The sequence below is a fragment of the Muntiacus reevesi genome, chromosome 1 (assembly GCF_963930625.1).
Source record: "Muntiacus reevesi chromosome 1, mMunRee1.1, whole genome shotgun sequence".
Taxonomy (NCBI): Eukaryota; Metazoa; Chordata; class Mammalia; order Artiodactyla; family Cervidae; genus Muntiacus; species Muntiacus reevesi.
Genome location: NC_089249.1, coordinates 232,985,441 through 233,006,362, shown reverse-complemented (window position 1 = coordinate 233,006,362; position 20,922 = coordinate 232,985,441). Strand labels below are relative to the sequence as shown.

Sequence of the window (20,922 nt, the reverse complement as noted above, 5' to 3'; positions counted from 1 at the left end):
CATAAAATCTCAAAGGGTAGCTGCTTTCTCGTTTTGTTTTTTTTTTTTTTTTTATAGTTTATGTCTTTTTGTTAGTTATTTTTGTTTGCAGGGAATATGTTTCTTTTTATTTCTTTATTTTGTTTGTCTCATTTGGGGTTAGTGTGTATATCTGTGCTGAAAGGCGCTTCCACGCCTTCACCCAGGCACTAGGTCTACAAAGCAATTCTCATTCTGAAGTAGTAAGCAACAATCGCTGCGCCTGCGCCTTTCTGCCTCCACCGCTACCCAAGCTGCCAGCAGCTTTCCCCTCTTCCCGTAAAACCGCCGCGGGAGTTAGTTGGCAGATACTGCGCATGCTCCACACCGCGTTTACCGCCCCACCAACCCCGCCCCCGGCCCTCCAACCCGAGCCCAAAGTCTGCCAACACGCCTGCGTGAGCGGGCGTGCCCCGGAAATAGTTCTTTGCCCTTCTGACACGTAGCAACCGGCCCGGTACAGGGTCCTTAGCTGAGTTTGGGGGGTTTAGGGGGGTTGCCAGAGCTACCGCCGCCGCCGCTGCTTCCACGTTTGGTGAGTGCCCAATTCCGTGGGATGATGTTCGATTTCTCCCCGCACCTGGGCACGGCGGCTCCTGGCCGCCTCTTGGCGCCGCGCCCGGGCCCTTTCTCTCCGACCCTCCCTCCTTTTCGGGCCTTGCTGACGCGGATCCTGCGAGACTATGAGCTTTCCCGGCCGGCCCAGGCCTTACTTTGCAAAGAGGCTGTCGTGTTTTCAGCTGTAAAGCCCTATCCCGAGGTGACGAATCATCTTTGCTGTTGTTAGTATTTTGGACCCCACAGAACCCCTCCTCCCGCGTCCCCGCCCCTACCCAGGGATTATCAGCCCCTCGAAGTGGAGGTGTCTTCCTGGGCCTTGACTTAGAGACATTTCTTTAGCACACCCCACCCCGCGACCCACCTTCCAAATACTGCAACCCTAGTATCTAGAAGAATCATTTGCCGCCTTCTGAGTGTATTCGCTTAAGTAGAGTGTCAGGGTCGAATTCAGGAGGCCCTTGGGCATAAGATATCTTTGCCATTTCTTTTCTGTTGCAGATCATTTGCAATGTCAGGCTTTGATAATTTAAACACGGATTTCTACCAGACAAGTTACAGCATCGATGACCAGTCACAGCAGTCCTATGATTATGGAGGAAGTGGAGGACCCTATAGCAAGTAACATTTCAACTTTGGCCATTTGTTTTGTCGAGATTACAGTGAAAACATGTACCCTGAATGTTTGGTTCTGCCTAAGACTGAATGTGGGAACAAATTGCTTATCAGGAATGTGACGTTTCATAATCTTCCTGCCTCCGGAGAGATCTTGACACTTGTTTGGGTCGGACGACGTTGTCCTTTTTAGAGTTCGGTATTTTCTGCAAGATATTCAGATGTGCCATGAGTGGAAAAATAGATTGTTGAAGAACCTTTTTCTAGTACGGTGTTTGAATATCATTTAGGGTATGGGTAGGAGCGTAAAGTACCTAGAGATAGGCTGTTTAGACCACAAGAATAGTTAAAAATTAAATTAAAATCTTTTGATGGCTTCGTTAGTAGTTAAATCAGTCCAGTTTTCAGAGTGTATCGATTGTTAACTGAAAGCACTAAGTGACACTGTTGAACAGTGTCAGCTCCCTGCTGTGGTTATCAGGTGATTTTCATATAATCATATAAACTGATTATCACTTTTATTACTTCTCACACCAAAACTTTTGGTCAGTCAGTACGTGCAACTTGCCAGTTGCAGATTGAAGGAGGGGGTGCGGGGTCGGAGACTCAAAACCTTCCAGTCCTGAACTGTTGAAAAAACAACAACAACAAAATGTATTTTTTTCCTTAGTTTCTGGTGTTTGTGGAAAAAAATTTTTAAAGGTGGGATTTTTACCAGTCTCCTCTAGGACATCAAATTCTTAGTTTCTTGTGTGTGTTCATTCTCTCAGTCATGTCCAACTCTTTACGGCCCCATGGACACTAGCCCACCAAGCACTTCTGTCCATGGGACCTCCCCGGCAAGGACACTGAAGTGAGTTGCCATTTCCTTCTCCATCTTAGTTTCTCAGATCGTTAAGATTAATCTTTTCAGCCTCCCTTTTAGTGAAGGAGTTTCCTACACCAGGGTTACTTAACCGTTTTTAGATGGTCCAGGATCCCTTAGAGAATCTGAAGAAAACTAGGGGCCTGTTTCTGAGAAATACATGTTTACAGTCAGACATCTGTATTAATGTGTGTATAACATCCAGACAGTTCATGTGTTAACTGATGTGCATATGGACTCTGAATTAAAAACCATGGAGACTGTCCCAGGACGAGGGCATGGAAAGGCTGTGTATCTAGTCTGAGAGAAGCATTAGTATTAGGTCGTGTGGAAGCATTAGTATTAGGTCGTGTGGAAATTAACACAGTGTGGCTTGTCTTGTATAGGCTATACTTTTTACAAAAGCAAAAACAAAAGAAACCTGGAATCTGCTTATTTTGGTACCTTGTAAAGCCTTTTTCCCTAAAACTTAACACAGTTGAACAGTGGAAGTGAGCATATAGATAATAATCTCTATCTCTGAATCACTTTTTTTCTTTCTGTTAAATTCTCAAGTACATAATACCATTGAAGATTTATCTCTTTTTATCAGTTAATTGGTCAGGATTGGAGAAAATCTATTGAGAAATCTCCATTCATTTATTTACCTAAATATGTATTTTTTTGTGATTGTTCAGTGTATGACAGGGCAGATGAATGTAAGAATGGCTGGAGTGCTGCAATAGGGCTTTGGAAAACCTCTCTATGTATGTGGACCTGGATGTATTTTTAACCGAATGATATTGTTTAGACTCAACAGAATTATTCCACTTAGATTTCAAGTGGAAATGTATCTCTGCCTTTCTTATGTTTCTTTCTTTCTGTCCTTGTTAGCATCTCTTAAAGGTGTAACTTAGCTTCTCTGTACACTTAGCATCTCACTACAGTTCGCCATAGAGCAGTTGTTTTAGATATGCTGTTGCTAACTATCCTCACAGTTCCATTTCAACAAAAATCATGTACTGATAAGCATTGCTTCAGTGCTTGTAAAGAAGTTTATTTCAGGTGCTTACATAAATGTTACTGCCAATTAATGAATATGAATTTTTTGATGTTGCTGAGAAAAATAAGACTAGTGTGTTAGCAGTAATAACTGAGTTTCTGAACTTTAAGAAAAATTGAGCTTTTCTATATATGCCTTCAATTGGATCTGCCCCTTAATGACATTTTTATGTTTATCTCAGTTTATCAAATAGTATTTTGTTTGTTATGGCAACTAGGTAACAAAGGTCAGCTAACTTTTCTCTCTCTATTGATGAAAATACAGGTTCAGATATAATCTGACTTGGATTGTCTTCAAGTTTGACTTGGCTTATTATTAGTTCATAGTTCTACATTTGCCCTATGAAGTCAGCTTTAACATTTTGCATAGTTTCCACTATGGGTACTTTATGTTCATATAACAAAAAATAAACCCAAAAAGTAAAAGGACCTTTGATCTCAGTCTGCTGAGTTTTATGAATGTCTTAATTAGACATTGTATTATCAATGTGGGTATGAAATATATAGAAATACCAACTATGTATTTTTTCAAGTACTGAAAGCTAGTATTTTTTCATCTTGCTTTAACTGATGATACCTTTATGGACTGCCTGTGGATTTTGATGAGCTTAAGTTGTCAACCCAGTATGTTAAGTGGCTTTGTCTTTGTATTGATACTGAGTACTTATGAGAGCATTGGTTTCATCTGCTACTTTTCCTGCTGTAGAAGTGTTGATTTAGTCTGTAAAGGTCATGTCTGCCATATTATGTTTTAGTTTAAGATCAATAGGAGTAAGTCAGGAATTTTCCTAAGCAGATCCTGCCAGAAAAGGGAAAGTGTAAAATTCCATGGCATTCTCTTTCATCTGATGAAGGAATAGTAGTGCCACATTTAAAGCTCTTTTTTTTTGCTTGCATTATTTCTCTTCCTTACATGAAATTTTTGGGTCTGTATCAGTGGTTCTAAAGTGTTGTCTACAGACCCCAGAGTGTCCTTGAGATCCTCCCAGGAGGTTTTGAAAGATCAAAACTATTTTTGTAATAGTAATGAGACATTTTGCTCCTCTGTGGTGGCTCAGATGGTGAAGAATCTGTCTGTAATGCCAGAGACCCAGATTCAATCCCTGGGTCGGGAAGATCCTCTGGAGAAGGAAATGGCTACCCACTTCTGTATTCTTGCCTGGAGAATCCCCGTGGACAGAGGAGTCTGGAGGACTACAGTCCATGGGGTCATAAAGAGTTGGACATTACTGAGTGGTTAACACACACACAGTGAGACATTTTATACCTTTTTAGATGTGTTGACATTTGCACTGATGTAAAAGCAGTGATTGGTAAAACTGCTGGTACCCAAATGTGAATCAAGACAGTGGCATCAAATTGTTCTAGTAATCATTGTATTCTTCATCACATACTTGTTGGGGGTGAGTGAACCCATTTCATTTAAAGATGCCCTTGGTGAAGCTATAAGAATTATTGTTTTAAATCCTGACCCTTGACAATACACATTTTTAAAATATTCTGTGTGACAAAATGGGAAATAGTTCTAAAGCACTTCTACTTCATACTAAAGTATAGTAATTATCTCTAGGATAAGCACCTATGCAATTTGAGTCACAAGCTGAATCAGCCAATTTTTCATGGAAACCTTTTTTTGGAAAGAACATCTGACAGACAAACTATGGTTATTCAGACTTGAATAATTTCTCAAAATGAATGAAGTGACCTGTTAACTTCAAGGAAAACAGTTGACAGTATAATCAGATTCACAATATCAGGCAAAAATAAGCACTTTGGAAAACTTGTATCCATCACTGTGAACTTGTCAGCTTCCCAGTAATTATATTCTGATGAGATCAGTGATGATATTAACAAATATGATTTATATACATATATTTCATATTAAGTGAGTCTATATTTGGAACATCTGCATAACTCATATTAATATCTTCTAAATGGCCAATGCATGATGTTACAAAATTATACATGAGTAAAGAAAGGATCCAAAGTACAAGACAGTTCATTAGCATTCTTTCCAATTGCCACATTGCAAGTTAAGTTTAAAAAACTATCACTTTGCTCTGTGCTTTGATGTATCAAAAAGAATATTAATAATCTGAAAAGATTATTAAAACACTCTATTTTCCAACCACATGTCTGCAACAGTAGATTTTCTTCAGATACTTCAACTGAATGGTACAACAGAATGAATAGAGGCAGATATAAGAATTTTCAGCTGTCTTGAAAAATAGCTTTTTCATTTAAAGTTTATGGTAACATATGATAGATTTAATCTTACTTTAACATATTAATAAGTATTTTAAACATTTCTGTTTTAATTTATAAAATGAAAAATTATTGATAGATATTACCCACATAAAAAATTTAAGGAGTTCTCAATAACAAATTTTAAGAATATAATGGGTTCTAAGATCAAGGAGTTTGAGAACCATGGGTTCATGTCATTCTTTTTGTTTTTTCTCTTCCGTACACATTTATATTCTCTTTCTCTCCCTGGAGAAAGAGAATAAAATATAGTCTGTTTATGCAGATTGTACAAATCTCCATATGGAGCTTTTCTACTTGTTCCATGAACTCTAAGGTGAATTTATGATACATCCTTAGAGAGTTGGCACTATAGGATATTCTACTAAATTAGAAGATGTGAGTTCTTATCCTAATTCAGCCAGCTAGCCCCATGGGGATTGTGTGTGTGTGTGTGTGTGTGTGTGTGTGTGTGTGTGTGTGTGTGTGTGTGTGTGTAAATAAGTAAGTAAATAAATAGTAATCAAAGTATTTGCATACCAAAATGACTGGGGAAATGCATATACAGAAAAAAAAATAACATGTTGATGTCAGATAGGATTTGAAGGTGATTTTTATTACAGTTGTTATAAGAGTTAGCTACTAGAATTAGAAAGTCTGGTTTTGAATCCTTGCACCACTCTGGACAAATCATTTTAACCCAAATATCAGTTTTCACATTTTGGTATTGAAAAGGATGATAAAGTTAACCTTCTAGAGTAGTGAGATAATGTGAGGCAATTCACATTAAACACTTTACACAGTACTATTCAAAAAGTTAATTTACATGTTTTGGGAAATTTCAGTAGCTATAACATTTTAGAGTTAATGGATTTCAACAAATAATAACTACATAGGATTTTTAAAGGTACAAAAGATTATAATCTGAAAATTAAGTGTCTTACTTCACCTGTTTTGGGGTTCTTTACCTATATAATTGTGTATATAATGTATATGTATGTAAAACACATATACCTAGATGTGCATATATATTCTAAAAAGCATAGTCACATTGGGTGCATATGATGTATACTATTTTATTCCACTTATTAGTTTTTTTTTTTTCTGCTTTAAAATTTTTATTTATTTATTTATGTGTTTTTTGGCCACACTGCATGGCATGCGGGCTCTTAGTTCCCTGACGAGGACAAGAGGTTTGAACCTGCACTGGAGTCTTAACCCCTGGACCACCAGAGAAGTTCCTGAATATTAATTTTTTGTCTTCTCCACTAAATGTTTTTGATTATCATTTCTTTTGAGTACCTACAAAACTGCCTCATTCTGTTTAACAATGGATAGTAATCTATACTCATATCACAATGTAGTTACAGGTATATATTTATATTGTTTTACGATTTTTGTTTTTTGCCATTAAAATATTGCTGCAGTGGATTCTATCAATATATCTTATACCCAGAAAAATAAATAGTATTTTTAAGCATGTATTGGACTAGCATAAGACAAGAGAATATGAGCTATGTGTAGCTGAAATTTTAATTAATTAGTTACTTTTTTATTAATTAATTTTTGGTTGCATTGGATCTTTGTTGTTGCAGGTAGGCTTTCACTAGTTGCAGCGATTAGGGGTTACTCTTTGTTGCAGTGCACGGACTTCTCATTGTGGTGGCTTCTCTGTTTGCAGAATACAGACTCTAGGCACATGGGCTTCAGGAGTTGTGGCACACTTGGGCTCAGTAGTTGAGGCCTGTGGGCCTGGTTGCTCTTCAGCCCATTCAATCTTCCCAGACCAGGGATCGAACCCAGCATCCCCTGCATTGGCAGGCGAACCTCCCATCCACTGTACCACCAAGGAATTCCACCTTTGATTTGGTTTTAATCAAGATGTTCAGTTAATTTAAAAATTAGATTTAACTTTAAAATCATAAGTAATAATGAGGTCATTAGGCTTTTATATTTATGAAAAAGCGACTATAAATTTTTAAAGAGACTTAGAGACTAAAAGATCTCTAAGGCATCTCAGTTCTCATTTTTAAAGTGTCTTACCTTTAAAATAATTACTTCTTTATTTCTTACTGTGTAATTGGATTGGCCCCTTGATAAATAGGTCATATTTTTCCAGAAAATGGTGAGACAGATCATTAAAAGCTATTGCTTCGATATTTTTCTGTTCTGCTTCACTATTCTTCAGTTGTTTTCATCACTAAAAAAGCCATAGCAAAGTCTGCTTCTAAAGTGTAAGATTTGTTACAGTACATAGCAAAGGACATAATAAGTGTACATTTACTTTAAAAACTTAAAAGAACTATTCAAATGCAAGGTGTGTTAATTATGTTTTGTTATATTCAGAAAGCTTTCACAAGAAAATGCTTCTTATTTTTCACTGTTTGAAATTGATGATTGTTCTTAAAGACATTTATCCACTTGAAAAAAATAACGTATTCCAGAGAATACAGAAGAGTGATTTTACACCCAATGGAGAGAGCTGATTTACAGTGCAAAATATATAGCATGCAGTACAAAGTCTGTAATCCTAAGTTTTTATTCATAGTCTTAGGCAAACGTTGTATTTCACAGCTCTCTTTATGTATGCTCGCTAAAGGGGGGAAAACAAACCATTTATATTTTCACTTATTGATCTCTTGATATTCAAAAGATTAGTATTTTGTAAAATGTTTCTGTGCTACATAAGTAACTTTTGGCATCATCTGGAAATTTTCTCTATAAAATACAACTTCAGTTCAGTTCGTCACTCAGAGTCCGACTTTTTGTGACCCCATGGACTGCAGCACACCAGGCCTCCCTGTCTATCACCAACTCCCGGAGTTTACCTAAACTCATGTCCATTGAGTCGGTGATGCCATCCCACCATCTCATCCTCGGTCGTCCCCTTCTCTTCCGCCTTCAATCTTTCCTAGCATCAAGGTCTTTTCCAGTGAGTCAGTTCTTTCCATCAGGTGGCCACAATATTGGAAGTTTCAGCTTGAACATCAGTCCTTCCAACGAATACCCAAGACTGATCTTCTATAGGATGGACCGGTTGGATCTCCTTGCAGTCCAAGGGACTCTCAAGAGTCTTCTCCAACATGACAGACAAAAGCATCAGGTTTTTGGTGCTCAGCTTTCTTCACATTCCAACTCTCACATCCATACATGACCACTGGAAAAACCATAGCCTTGACCAGACGGACCTCTGTTGGCAAAGTAATGTCTCTGCTTTTTAATGTGCTATCTAGGTTGGTCATAATTTTCCTTCCAGGGAGTAAAGCGTCTTTTTATTTCATGGCTGCAGTCACCATCTGCAGTGATTTTGGAGCCAAAAACAATAAAGTCTGCCAGTATTTCCGCTGTTTCCCCATTTATTTGCCATGAAGTGATGGGACCGAATGCTATGATCTTAGTTTTCTGAATCTTGAGTTTTAAGCCACCTTTTCACTCCCCTCTTTAACTTTCATCAAGTGGCTCTTTAGTTCTTCTTCACTTTCTGCCATAAGGGTGGTGTCATCTGCATATCTGAGGTTATTGATATTTCTCCTGGCAATCTTGATTCCAGCTTGTGCTTCATCCAGCTCAGCATTTCACATGATGTACTCTGCATATAAGTTAAATAAGCAGGATGACAATATACAGCCTTCATGTACTCCTTTCCCTATTTGGAACCAGTCTGTTGTTCCATGTCCAGTTCTAACTGTTGCTTCTTGACCTGCATACAGATTTCTCAAGAGGCAGGTCAGGTGGTCTGGTATTCCCATCTCTTTCAGAATTTTCCAGTTTGTTGTGATCCACACAGTCAAAGCCTTTGGAATAGTCAATAAAGCAGAAATAGATGTTTTTCTGGTACTCTTTTGATTTTTTGATGATCCAGCAGATGTTGGCAATTTGATCTCTGGTTCTTCTCCCTTTTCTAAATCCAGCTAGAATATCTGGAAGTTCATGGTTCATGTATTGTTTGAAGCCTGACTTGGAGAATTTTGAGCATTATATTGCTAGCGTGTGAGGTGAGTGCAATTGTGCAGTAGTTTGAACATTGTTTGGCATTGCCTTTCTTTGGGATTGGAATGAAAACTGAATTTTTCCAGTCCCGTGGCCACTGCTGAGTTTTCCCAATTTCCTGGCATATTGAGTGCAGCACTTTCACAGCATCATCTTTCAGGATTTGAAATAGGTCACCCGGAATTCTATCACCTCCACTAGCTTTGTTCATAGTGATGCTTCCAAAGGCACACTCGACTTCCCATTCCAGGATGTCTGGCTCTAGGTGAGTGATCACACCATCATGATCATCTGGGTTGTGAAGATCTTTTTTGTACAGTTCTTCTGTGTATTCTTGCCACCTCTGCTTAATATCTTCTGCTTCTGTTAGGTCCATACCTTTTCTGTCCTTTATTGAGCCCATTTTTGCCTGAAATGTTTCCTTGGTATCTCTAATTTTCTTGATGAGATCTCTAGTCTTTTGCATTCTATTGTTTTCCTCTATTTCTTTGCATCGATCATTGAAGAAGGTTTTATCTTTCCTTGCTATTCTTTGGAACTCTGCATTCAAATGGATGTATCTTTCGTTTTCTCCTTTGTTTTTTGCTTCTCTTTTCACAACTATTTGTAAGGCCTCCTCAGAAAGCCATTTTGCTTTTCTGCATTTCTTTTTCTTGGGGATGGTCTTGATCCCTGTCTCCTGTACAGTGTCACAAACCTCTATCCATAGTTCATCAGGCAGTCTGTCTATCAGATCTAGTCCCTTAAAGCTATTTCTCACTTCCACTGTATAGTCATAAGGGATTTGATTTAGGTCATACCTGAATGGTCTAGTGGTTTTCCCTACTTTCTTCAATTTAAGTCTGAATTTGGCAATAAGGAGTTCATGATCTGAGCCACAGTCAGCTCCCGGTCTTGTTTTTGCTGATTGTATAGAGCTTCTCCATCTTTGGCTGCAAAGAATCTCATCAGTCTGATTTCAGTGTTGACCATCTGGTCTGGGCGTTTGCTTGATCAATGCAGTCTCTTGGCAAAACTCTATGAGCCTTTGCCCTGCTTCATTCTGTACTCCAAGGCCAAATTTGCGTGTTACTCCAGGTGTTTATTGACTTCCTACTTTTGCATTCCAGTCCCCTAAAATGAAAAGGACATCTTTTGGGGGTGTTAGTTCTAGAAGGTCTTGTAGGTCTTCATAGAGCCTTTCAACTTCAGCTTCTTCAGCATTACTGATCTGGGCATAGGCTTGGATTACTGCAATATTGAATGGTTTGTCTTGGGAACAAACAGATCATTCTGTCGTTTTTGAGACTGCCTCCAAGTACTGCATTTCAGACTCTGCCACTGACTATGATGGCTACTCCATTTCTTCTAGGGTATTCTTGCCCACAGTAGTAGATAAAATGGTTATCTGAGTTAAGTTCACCCTTTCCAGTCCATTTTAGTTTGCTGATTCCTAAAATGTCAACGTTCACTCTTGCCATCTCCTTTTTGCCCTGATTCATGGACCTAACATTCCAGGTTCTTAGGCACTATTGCTCTTTACAGCATTGAACTTGCTTCCATCACCAGTCACATCCACAGCTGTGTTATTTTTGCTTTGGCTTCATCTCTTCATTCTTTCTTGAGTTATTTCTCCACTGGTCTCCAGCAGCATGTTCGTCACCTACCGACCTGGGGAGTTCATCTTTCAGTGTCCTATCTTTTTGCCTTTTCATACTGTTCATGGGGTTCTCAAGGCAAGAATACTGAAGTAGTTTGCCATTCCCATCTCCAGTGGACCACATTTTGTCAGAACTCTCCACCATGACCCACCTGTCTTATTGTAGATAATTAAATTGATCTTAGTAGTTAATTTCTACCACTGTTTATAAAAACTGGGAAAGTAGATATTCTGGAAATTGCATGACATATTTCTTGCCTGTCAGGGATATCAGATTTGGGTGTTGACATAATTCTGAGGCATGTAACCTTACTTGGCTTTTTAGGCAGTATGCTGGCTATGATTACTCGCACCAAGGCCGGTTTGTCCCTGCAGACATGATGCAGCCACAGCAGCCATACACCGGGCAGATTTTCCAGCCAACTCAGGCCTATACTCCAACTACACCTCAGCCATTCTATGGAAACAACTTTGAAGATGAACCACCTTTATTAGAAGGTACAGTTGGTTGCAACTCTAGATAGTACTCTTTAGTATCCAGATGGTGAAAGTAAATCTTTGTTTGGAGAAGTTCCTCTTATCTTTAAAAGAATAAGGTTGTAGGAAAATGTTTTCTACTAAGTGACTCATTTCGAACAACACTGAGGCAGAGAACCAGGTTTTTAATAGATCTTTATATAGTGATAATAAAGTATGTCAGTATGTGAGCAGAGTAACTTTTACTTTACTTTATTGATGAAATTCTATCAGTGGAAGAAATGAGAGGAAATAGCATGGTATTGACTGTTCTGCATGAAGACAAACTGATAGAGCTAATAACATCAGTGAATGGTGTTTTTCAAATTGTATCTCCAAACCCAAAAAACAATAGTTTTAAAAATTTGGGGGAAGATCAGATACTCTTTGGAGGTCCAATGAAAGCTATGCATACTCTTCTCAGAAAAAATGCACATATATACATAGAAGACATACTTTTGTATACGTTTTTGCAGGGTCTCCTGTGTTTCTGAAGCCCTGGGTGTAGAGCCCCTTACCATGAATGCTGTCTGTGTATTCTTTGCTATAAAGTCATAGCTCAGAGTGTCTGATTCGTTATGTCCTTACCTTTTTCTGACATCAAACCAGAGATTTGATATTTGTGGAATAAGCACCGTAATCAGTAAAGACTGAGGACTCACTAAAATAATATCATCTGATGTTGCTAGATCACTATTTTGATAGTGGTGGTTTCATTTTTTCTTTCACCCTGTTACAACATAAATTCTGGTAAACTGAAAGTATATCACAAATCCTAATTGACTTTCTTATTTTCTTTTTCTTTAGAATTGGGTATCAATTTTGACCACATCTGGCAAAAAACACTGACAGTTTTACACCCCTTGAAAGTAGCAGATGGCAGCATCATGAATGAGACTGATTTGGCAGGACCAATGGTTTTTTGCCTTGCTTTTGGAGCTACATTGTTACTGGTAAGATTCTAGTTGGAACTCTCAGTGTGAAATTAAAGAATGGAATTTAAATATTCCTTGAAGAGCCTTTATTAAGACTCTTCTTTTACATCAAGTTTTGATATGTCTTAAAAGGTATAGAGTTGTTTAAGTTTATACATATTCATCACTTCTCTGTTGATAATATGGTATATTTAGAAATCGTTTCTTGTTCCAATAAGTGGTCCAATTATTAGGGAAAATTGTTAATAAATAACATGTGGCTTTAGTCGCACATCAGAATTCCTTTTTTTTAAGTCGTCCTTGAGTAGTGTTTTGTTGCATAAGTGCTGGTCTTTCTTATATATTATTTTAATATTTAATGAATTAATAAATTAAAAGACAACAAGTTTTAGTCTCTGTCTCTCCTCTCTCTAAGAATATTGAAGCATATTGAAAATGAGAAATTGTAAATATAATTGTTAATGTTTGTTTTATTTTATCTTTATGTCCTCTTCTGAATTAGAAGAGATAAACAATATAATGAATTAAAGATGGAATTTTTAGTCAGAAAAGCTAGGCATGAACTCAGTGCTTCTAATCTGCTCTTGATTTCACCCTTCACTTCCCTCTGATAAATAATGCCTCCCACCTAACAGGATTGTTTTGGAGATTAAGACAGGTTATATGAGAACACTTTGAAAAGTTTAATGTATTGTACCCAGTGTCAGATTTTATTATTATTAATAAACTTTTTTAAACTTCTACACTCTTAATCAAATATTTACAAATAAGTATTGATTCTAACAAAAATCGCAGAGAGTTTTCTATTAATGTAATTTGTAGAGGTATTTTTATAATTAAGTTTCATATGTTAGATGTGTGACAAACCAGAACTTTTTAAAGGCTTTTCTGCAGACTGATTTTAGTGATAGCATGACCTAAATACAATGTTCATGTAGCATGACTAAGAGTACTAACTCCAATTAAGCTATTGTTTATTGTCCTAAGATTGTTTAGTGATGTCTTTTGTAAGAGCAGAAAATTTTTAAAGTTTTTGCTTGTCAGAGAATTGTATAAAGCAACCAACAGTTTGGAAAAATAGTGAAAGAAGAAAATATCTTCCATTTTATTCCTCTTGCTCAGTAGTTAATCACTTTTCTTTTCTCCTCCCCTCCCCACAGAACCCTAGCTCCCTGCTTATCCTGGCTTCCTATCTCCTAATTCCTTTAACACCCATATAAAGTCAATGATGAAATTATTTCTGCTGTTAAAATGATTATGACTACATCTGCCAATGAAAATAAGTTGCTCAGCGCAATTTTGGTGGAGTTGGGTGTGTTCAAGTGATATTAGCTACTATCCAAATATTTGAATGACTTTCCATCTTGTTTTGGTAGTTTATTTGCTTAAAATCAGCCAGATTTCTTTTTAGAAATCTATGACTTGAGGTGATTCTACAATGGTTTTTATCTTTATTAGTTGAATTCTATGCCAAACTCAAATGGTAGCTAGAAAATGAAATCCTGAATATCTGTGTGTTGAGAGGTGGGTACTTTAAACTTCCATAGAAAGATATAAAAGGCAGTCTGCTCACTGTTTTACTTCCCTATATAAACAATAGATACCTCTGTGGATTTTAATCCTCACAAATTAAATATCTTCTATAAGTACCATTTTAGGTGAAAGAAGCCCAAAGTAACTTTCTTTGCCTCTAACTTTCTTTGCCTGTCATCTTTTTGTTACCCATAGGCTGGCAAAATCCAGTTTGGCTATGTATATGGGATCAGTGCAATTGGATGCCTAGGAATGTTTTGTTTATTAAACTTAATGAGTATGACTGGTGTTTCATTTGGTTGTGTGGCAAGTGTCCTTGGGTATTGTCTTCTTCCTATGATCCTGCTTTCCAGCTTCGCAGTGATATTTTCTTTGCAGTAAGTACTGATCTTTATTTTGGGAGTTGATTGGCCAATTCTGTGTAATAGAATTTAGTTCACTATCAGTTTGAGGTAAATCACTGATTTAGTAAACAGATAGTGGCTGTTATAAATGAAGACTGTGTTACATACTTTTCAGTGATGAATAATGGAAGTGAGAATAAATTTAAAAATCATTTATACCATCTCTGCTTTCCATATGATAAGGAATTTCACTAGTTTTAGGTAAACTTACCAGTGTCCATAAACAAATTGAACAGAGGTGATTGTTAACTTAAATATTGCATGGAGGAGATCAGGTTGTTAAAATTATACTTACCTTCTCTTTGATTTTTTTTTTTTTTAATATCTCATTTCTTAACTATATCAGGCATATGCTAAGTGAATGAATAATAAATACATATTCTCTGTTTAGTAGCTTCTTAACTAAAACTGGAATTTTTTATGTCAAGAGACTGTTTTTAGCCTACTGTGTTCTCAGATATCCTTGTACACAGCTTTAAAGTTGTGTTATTTTAAAATAATACTTTAAGTAAGGGTTAAAGAGAGAGGTGTATATTACTGCTCATAAAGTTGCTCCTCATGGCCAGTGCACAGATCCACAGATCCTCTCTCAGTAGTTCAGTTCCCTCCTGGCTAGTGCTGGACATGAGGAAAGATTGAGCTTTGTTCTACCTAGAGTGGAAAAGAAGGCATAGGAGAAGAGTATGTATCAACTGATACTAGAGGTTTGGAAGGATGATGGCCTCAGTGTCCCTGTTTTGGATGAAAATGCTTCAGATTTTCAGTGTAGAAACTGCTTCACTTTTCTCATTTGTTAAAATTGATATGTTTATATTTGAATTTTAAAGACAGTGTTTCTACTAAGACAGTGTTTTCCAGCCAGGGGCACTTTTGCTACCAGGGGACACTTTGCAGTGTCTGGAGACAGTTTCAGTTGTCAGAACTCTGGAGGGGCAGGGGTACAATGGTTAGAGGCCAGGGATGCTGCTGGATGTCCTAAGGATGGACAGAACAACCCTCACAGCAGAAGTACACACAGGCCAAATGTCAGTGCTGCCAAGGTTGAGAAATTGTGGTAAATTAAAAAGCAAAATATGTTACGAGTAAGCTTTTTATCACATGAAATAATTGAATTAACTGAGATATATCAGCATTTGAAGAAAGATCTTGGTTATTTCTGTAGACGTCTACATGTGATTTAATTTTTAAAAACTTCTCTTAAGAATTGGTTATGGTAGTACTCTTACATAACTAATCTCATCTTCTGCTTTTTCTCTCTGCTCTCCATTTTTCTTTGTTACAGAGGAATGGTAGGAATCATCCTTACTGCTGGGATTATTGGATGGTGTAGTTTTTCTGCTTCCAAAATTTTTATTTCTGCATTAGCCATGGAAGGACAGCAACTTCTAGTAGCATATCCTTGTGCTTTGCTATATGGAGTCTTCGCCCTAATTTCCGTTTTTTGAACTGAATTTATCTGGGATGTGGACATCATTGGGCCAAGTAACGAAAAGGACTTTGAACTCTTCAATTGGACCAGCAAACGGCTACAGTGCAACTCTCATGCAGATCTAATGTTTGACTCTTGGAGCAGTGGAAGTAAATAAGTATCTTTTGTTCATTTTTATAGAACTTTTGAATACTATATTGGATTTATGCAGTATGACTAAATTTAAAAGGTGTTTGTGCTTATACAAATAAGAAGTGCTATTTCTTTCCTGTTCCTGCAGCCTTAGAAAAACAACTTTTTCCCTTGCTAATTGTATATTATGGTGTTTTTGATAGATTTTTATCAACTGTGGGAAACTAACCACAGAGATGATATCTTAAAAACAATCCATAGTAGAGAAGACACAGGACTTATTGGAGAAATATTTTCCCAAGGAATTAGGAAAGAAAACTTGCCTGTATTGTCAAGTCAGATGCAATTGAAGCCGAAAAGTGATCCCAATGTAAAGTTTTGAGTTTGCACTTCAGAAATTTGACGTTCCTCTGAGTTATTTTATGGAATTTTGGCTAAAATTCAGCAATACAGTTAGTTCACAGTCTACCTTATTGTAGACATGGAATGTGAATATCTATTTAAATATTAGCATTAACTAAAACATAGTGACCTAGACTGGCCACATTAATGTTATAGTTGGATTTCCATGTTTCCCAGGAAAAAGAAAATCACTAACCTTTTTTGAGGAAAATACTTAAAATGTCACAATTTCAGTATTGCAGTTCCCAATGTAAAGTGTGTTTGATGCTTACTGATTAAAATTTTCCCAATTAATTTAAATTGTGTTGTTGAGTTTACTTTTGCAAAACCAAGATTTTCGGTGTTCCTTTTTATTTAATTAGGCTCTGGTTTTGACTTGTATTCCAAATTTATTCTAAGCTTCAGGAATAGTGGTCATCTAGTACAGAATAAAAAAAAAAGTGAGATTGAACAAAAAGCAATTTGTTTTGAGCTACAACATTATTTTCTTGTATTAAACTTATTTCATTAATGTCATGCTTGCATTTAAAAAAGTCTGTAAGGAAACACTGTATCTTGTGTACTGATTGGCTTTTTCTAGAGAAACTGCTTCTGATTTTGGACAAAGCTCAGTTATGAGAAAGGTGCCATACTGGGAGGAAGTATTGCTTTTTTTCTTTTTCTTTTCTTTTAAGAAGAGACTTTTAGACTAAAAAGAAATGCCAAGCTGACATATTCTCAGTTCTTTTTTAGAGCTAATTTTCAACCATAAAAGATTAAAATAATATAAACATACTACTTATAAGAAGATCATGATTTCTGATCTCGAATTATGAATTTGTTTTTCTTCATTAATATTTAATCTTCTGGAGGAGTACACTCACTAATAATTAGGTTTTGTCTGGGTTTTTAAACTTTCCAAATTGTCTTAGAATATTGTTATTACAGTCTTTGGATAGTTTTTTTTTTTTTTTTTTGCCTTTTTCAATTCATTTTATAAATGTAAACAGTTCTTCCTAAGATGAATGTCATGGGTGTCTTCTGTTAATATCAAGTTATTCCTAATGAAGAGGGCAGATGATGTGCTGGGTGTTAAAATCTTCCACTGTTGGTTAAACTTAAGACCATTAATCTTCAGCCAGATTCCCCAAATGAATCAAATTGTTTTCTTATTTTTTGCCTCCACCTCCAACAAAATAACCTTTACCTTAAATCAGTGATGTAGAGATTTTTGTTGTTAGCTGGCTTTTATTTAACCCAAAATAATCAGTTGCAAAGCTATTTTATATCTAGCTATTTTGTCAAAACAGCTATACAATGGAGTTGCCTTTCATAAGTAAGAGTTGAGCTCTCAAATATGCTTGTTTACATGAAGAGTCATTGTAGCCAAAATTTCCCCTTTGTAAAACTCAAATCAAAAATACAGTATATATAGCCATATTTGTGCATACTTAAAAAGTAAGAGTTGAGCTGTCAACTCTTTCATAAGTAAGAGTTGAGCTCTCAAATATGCTTGTTTACATGAAGAGTCATTGTAGCCAAAATTTCCCCTTTGTAAAACTCAAATCAAAAATACAGTAAATATAGCCATATTTGTGCATACTTAAAAAACAAATATACTGTGTCTCAAGAATACTATGTGGTAACTTTTTTCTACTGGTTCAGTTAAGTGTCAGGAAGAGCATATGGTTTGCTTTTACACCCTTTTTATGCCAAAACACGCTTGTACCTTTAAATACTGGAGATGCTCACAGCATTAACTAAAAGCTTGCCTGTTCACTGTCTCTGAGTAAAACTGTCTGGGAGTGGAGTTTGCAGGTTCACTCACTTAAGCTAGTGTGTTGTTTATGCAAGCATGTGTATGCCAAGGACGTGTAGTTGATTTTACATATAGTGTAAATGTGTATTTTACAACTTTGCTGTAATACTCATTTACCAATGGATGTTTCACGAGCTATATAACAAAGCTTATAGAGATAGGTATTCTTTCACCAGATATAGTTATGCAGATAATGAAAAAATCTGTAAATCTTTAAATACTAACTATCCTCAGATGCTGCCCATCCAATCAAAGAGAATTGTTTAAAATATATCTGATGACCTGATCACTGGATAGAATCTAAGTACTAAGCATATGGCATTTTACAACTCAATAGGCATTGCTCAACTCAGACATACTAAGGATATCAAAATATACTTATAAAATATACTAAATATTCTCAAAACTAAGGACAGTTATCTCTATAATGCTATCTTACAGGATATTCTTATGCAATCATGAAGAATTACGGGCATCACGATAACATTTTGAGATCTGCCTGTTTTCATATAGAGCAGGTCTAATGTAATGACTCAGACAATTTGCTTAACTTGCCCTGTGGGAGGAAAAATATATAAGTGACACAGTGCTTGGCCTTTCATAAAGTAGGGCCAACAGTTTTCCAAAAACTCAGTACACAGATCATAGCATGAATAGAATAGCATTGGGCCTTCCTTCCTTTGCTTTACCTAGAGCAAACTTCCTCCCCAAATCGTGGCCCCAAATGAAATTATCCTCCCAGGTATCCACTGATTCATTTTGTAGTGTCAGATTCCAATTACTGGTCACCAAACAAACTCACTTATTAAAAATCTTAATTTATTTGGGAAAAAAGCTTAAAGTTATTTCTCAAGCAATTTGTATCTAATAATATGCTTATTTCAAAATAACTTTAAGAATGAAACATTTAGTATCAAGGCAAAAACATAAGTACCTTTTCAAATATAGTAATTAATAATAAGTTTCTTTTTTTCTTTTTAGGATGTATTTAGGGTTTGGGAAAAAGAGTGGCAATAACAAGATATCAAGGTTGATTGGAAATACCATAAGGAAAAATTGGTTCCTATACTTTAATGAATAGATAAGTATGATCTGTCATTCACTTGTCAAGCATATAGTGTTTACTTTCAAACATCTTAAATAAAGCCTGTCCTCACCACTTTCTCCACAATGTAGGCTCTTATTACTTTACACCACCAATGAAGAAATAAATGACTTTTAATCAACTCTACTTCGGCCACCATCCAAATTATTGAAGTCTGAATTTTAATACATTATTATTACTTGAATTTCAATAAGGTACTTTGTTCATGAATAATCTTTTTGTAACTGGGAAATAGGTAAAAAATGAAGCATTAGATATTAAATTATTGATTTCTAGAGATTGACAGATTACTTTGCCAAGTGTTTTATATTATTATTGTATTGTTATCTCAGAGTGGGGACCTTAAAACCTGAAGAATGAAATCAAGACGATGTATAGTTCTGATTTTTGCATCACAGATAGGAATATTTCTTCTTGTTCATTAAGTTCCTAGTCTAGTTAATAAAGAACATTACCTGCTGATGGAGCACAGTGTCCCGTGTTTATGCAAATAAATTAAAGTGATTACATACTCAAATGAAAACTAATTAATCACAAAGCTGTTCTCCTAATTTAAAAACAGAATTACTTTCTTGAGCACATTAGGTTCTAAAAATCGGATGTTACATTTTTTTGTGAGTTTAATTATTAATTAGGCATACTTTGCATATATAATTTGTTCTTCCGTAACTGCTACTAAATCTGCTGATTGCTTGTAGATTAATTAATTACATATTAAGGTTTTTTAAATAGCTTTGCAACACTTGCAGCACAAAAGAATTTTAAATATGAGAAAACAAAGGAAGTACTCAGTAGAAACATCTTTGAGATACTTGTAAATTTATACCTACCTAGCCTACTCTGATTCTCATAAAAGTAGAGAAAATAAGGTTATTTCATTTTTTCCTAGGTAAATATATTTTAAATAAATGTCTGTAAGATTTAATGACACATTTACTTGCAGTTTTCAGTTTTGTAATTTTTGATAATATTTCAGGACTTTTTTTCTCTTGGCCATCAGTGATCCCCAAAGACCTTATTATTTTATATGATTTAATTTGCAAAATGGAAATGTCTTTTTATTTCCCTTTCTGATTACACAGCATCATTATAATAAAAAGTTATACCTCTATACAGCAATAAATAGGAATAATTCTTGGTAAGATGTTTCAACATGGATAACTTGAAAATAGGCTAAGTAAAAGAAAAACTGAAAGATCACATATCATGATTTCATTTATATGAATTTCTGAGAAAGAGAAATCTCTAGAGGTGAGTTAGTAGTTGCGTGGAAGTGGGGATTGACTGAATGAGCAGAACGGAACTTTTTGAGTGATAATGGTTTTGCAACTGTATATTTATTAAAATCAGTAGAATGTACACTTAAAATTGGATTTTATGATATGTAAATTATGTCAGGAAATTCTATTTTAAAGCATGGGGAAGTATGGGAGGAAAAACAAACTGCTGGAACATCTGTATTTTTAGGGTCTGCAACAAGGAATATTAGGATGGATTTTAATAGAGGAAAAAATAACATAGTACTTTTGCCCAGAGAAAACAAATTGAAGTGAATTTGCCCTCCCCTCAGATTCCACTCCCTACATAGATCCCTTGAAATAGATTGGTGTATTTGTTATCAGGCCACACACAGGTACCTTCTTCCTCTCCCCCTTTCCACCAGTGATTTCTATACACATGAATACATGCACACTCCTT

General features: G+C 35.9%; 1 protein-coding gene across 4 annotated transcripts; it reads left to right on the top strand.

Annotated features, from left to right (window-relative positions):
- Positions 1 to 433: 433 nt before the first annotated feature.
- Positions 434 to 20,119, top strand: YIPF5 (Yip1 domain family member 5). Of its 4 annotated transcripts, none has more exons than XM_065918827.1 (6): positions 434 to 553; positions 1,078 to 1,197; positions 11,296 to 11,468; positions 12,294 to 12,439; positions 14,150 to 14,331; positions 15,641 to 19,935. In XM_065918827.1, the coding sequence occupies exons 2-6, from the start codon at positions 1,088 to 1,090 to the stop codon at positions 15,801 to 15,803; spliced, it is 774 nt and encodes a 257-aa protein (XP_065774899.1). In that variant the 5' UTR covers positions 434 to 553; positions 1,078 to 1,087; the 3' UTR covers positions 15,804 to 19,935. The 4 variants fall into 4 exon arrangements, with proteins under 4 accessions (XP_065774899.1, XP_065774901.1, XP_065774900.1 ...); XM_065918828.1 differs by lacking the exon at positions 434 to 553 and adding an exon at positions 9,253 to 9,336 and having other exon boundaries at positions 1,115 to 1,197; positions 15,641 to 20,119; XM_065918829.1 differs by lacking the exon at positions 434 to 553 and having other exon boundaries at positions 1,077 to 1,197; positions 11,300 to 11,468; positions 15,641 to 20,119.
- Positions 20,120 to 20,922: the final 803 nt, after the last annotated feature.

Coding starts and splice junctions, on each gene's coding strand:
- YIPF5 (XM_065918827.1), top strand. CDS start 1,088: ATGTCAGGCTTTGATAATTTAAACACGGATTTCTACCAGACAAGTTAC. Junction 1,198..11,295: donor AGTGGAGGACCCTATAGCAA/GTAACATTTCAA, acceptor TTGGCTTTTTAG/GCAGTATGCTGGCTATGATT. Junction 11,469..12,293: donor TGAACCACCTTTATTAGAAG/GTACAGTTGGTT, acceptor CTTTTTCTTTAG/AATTGGGTATCAATTTTGAC.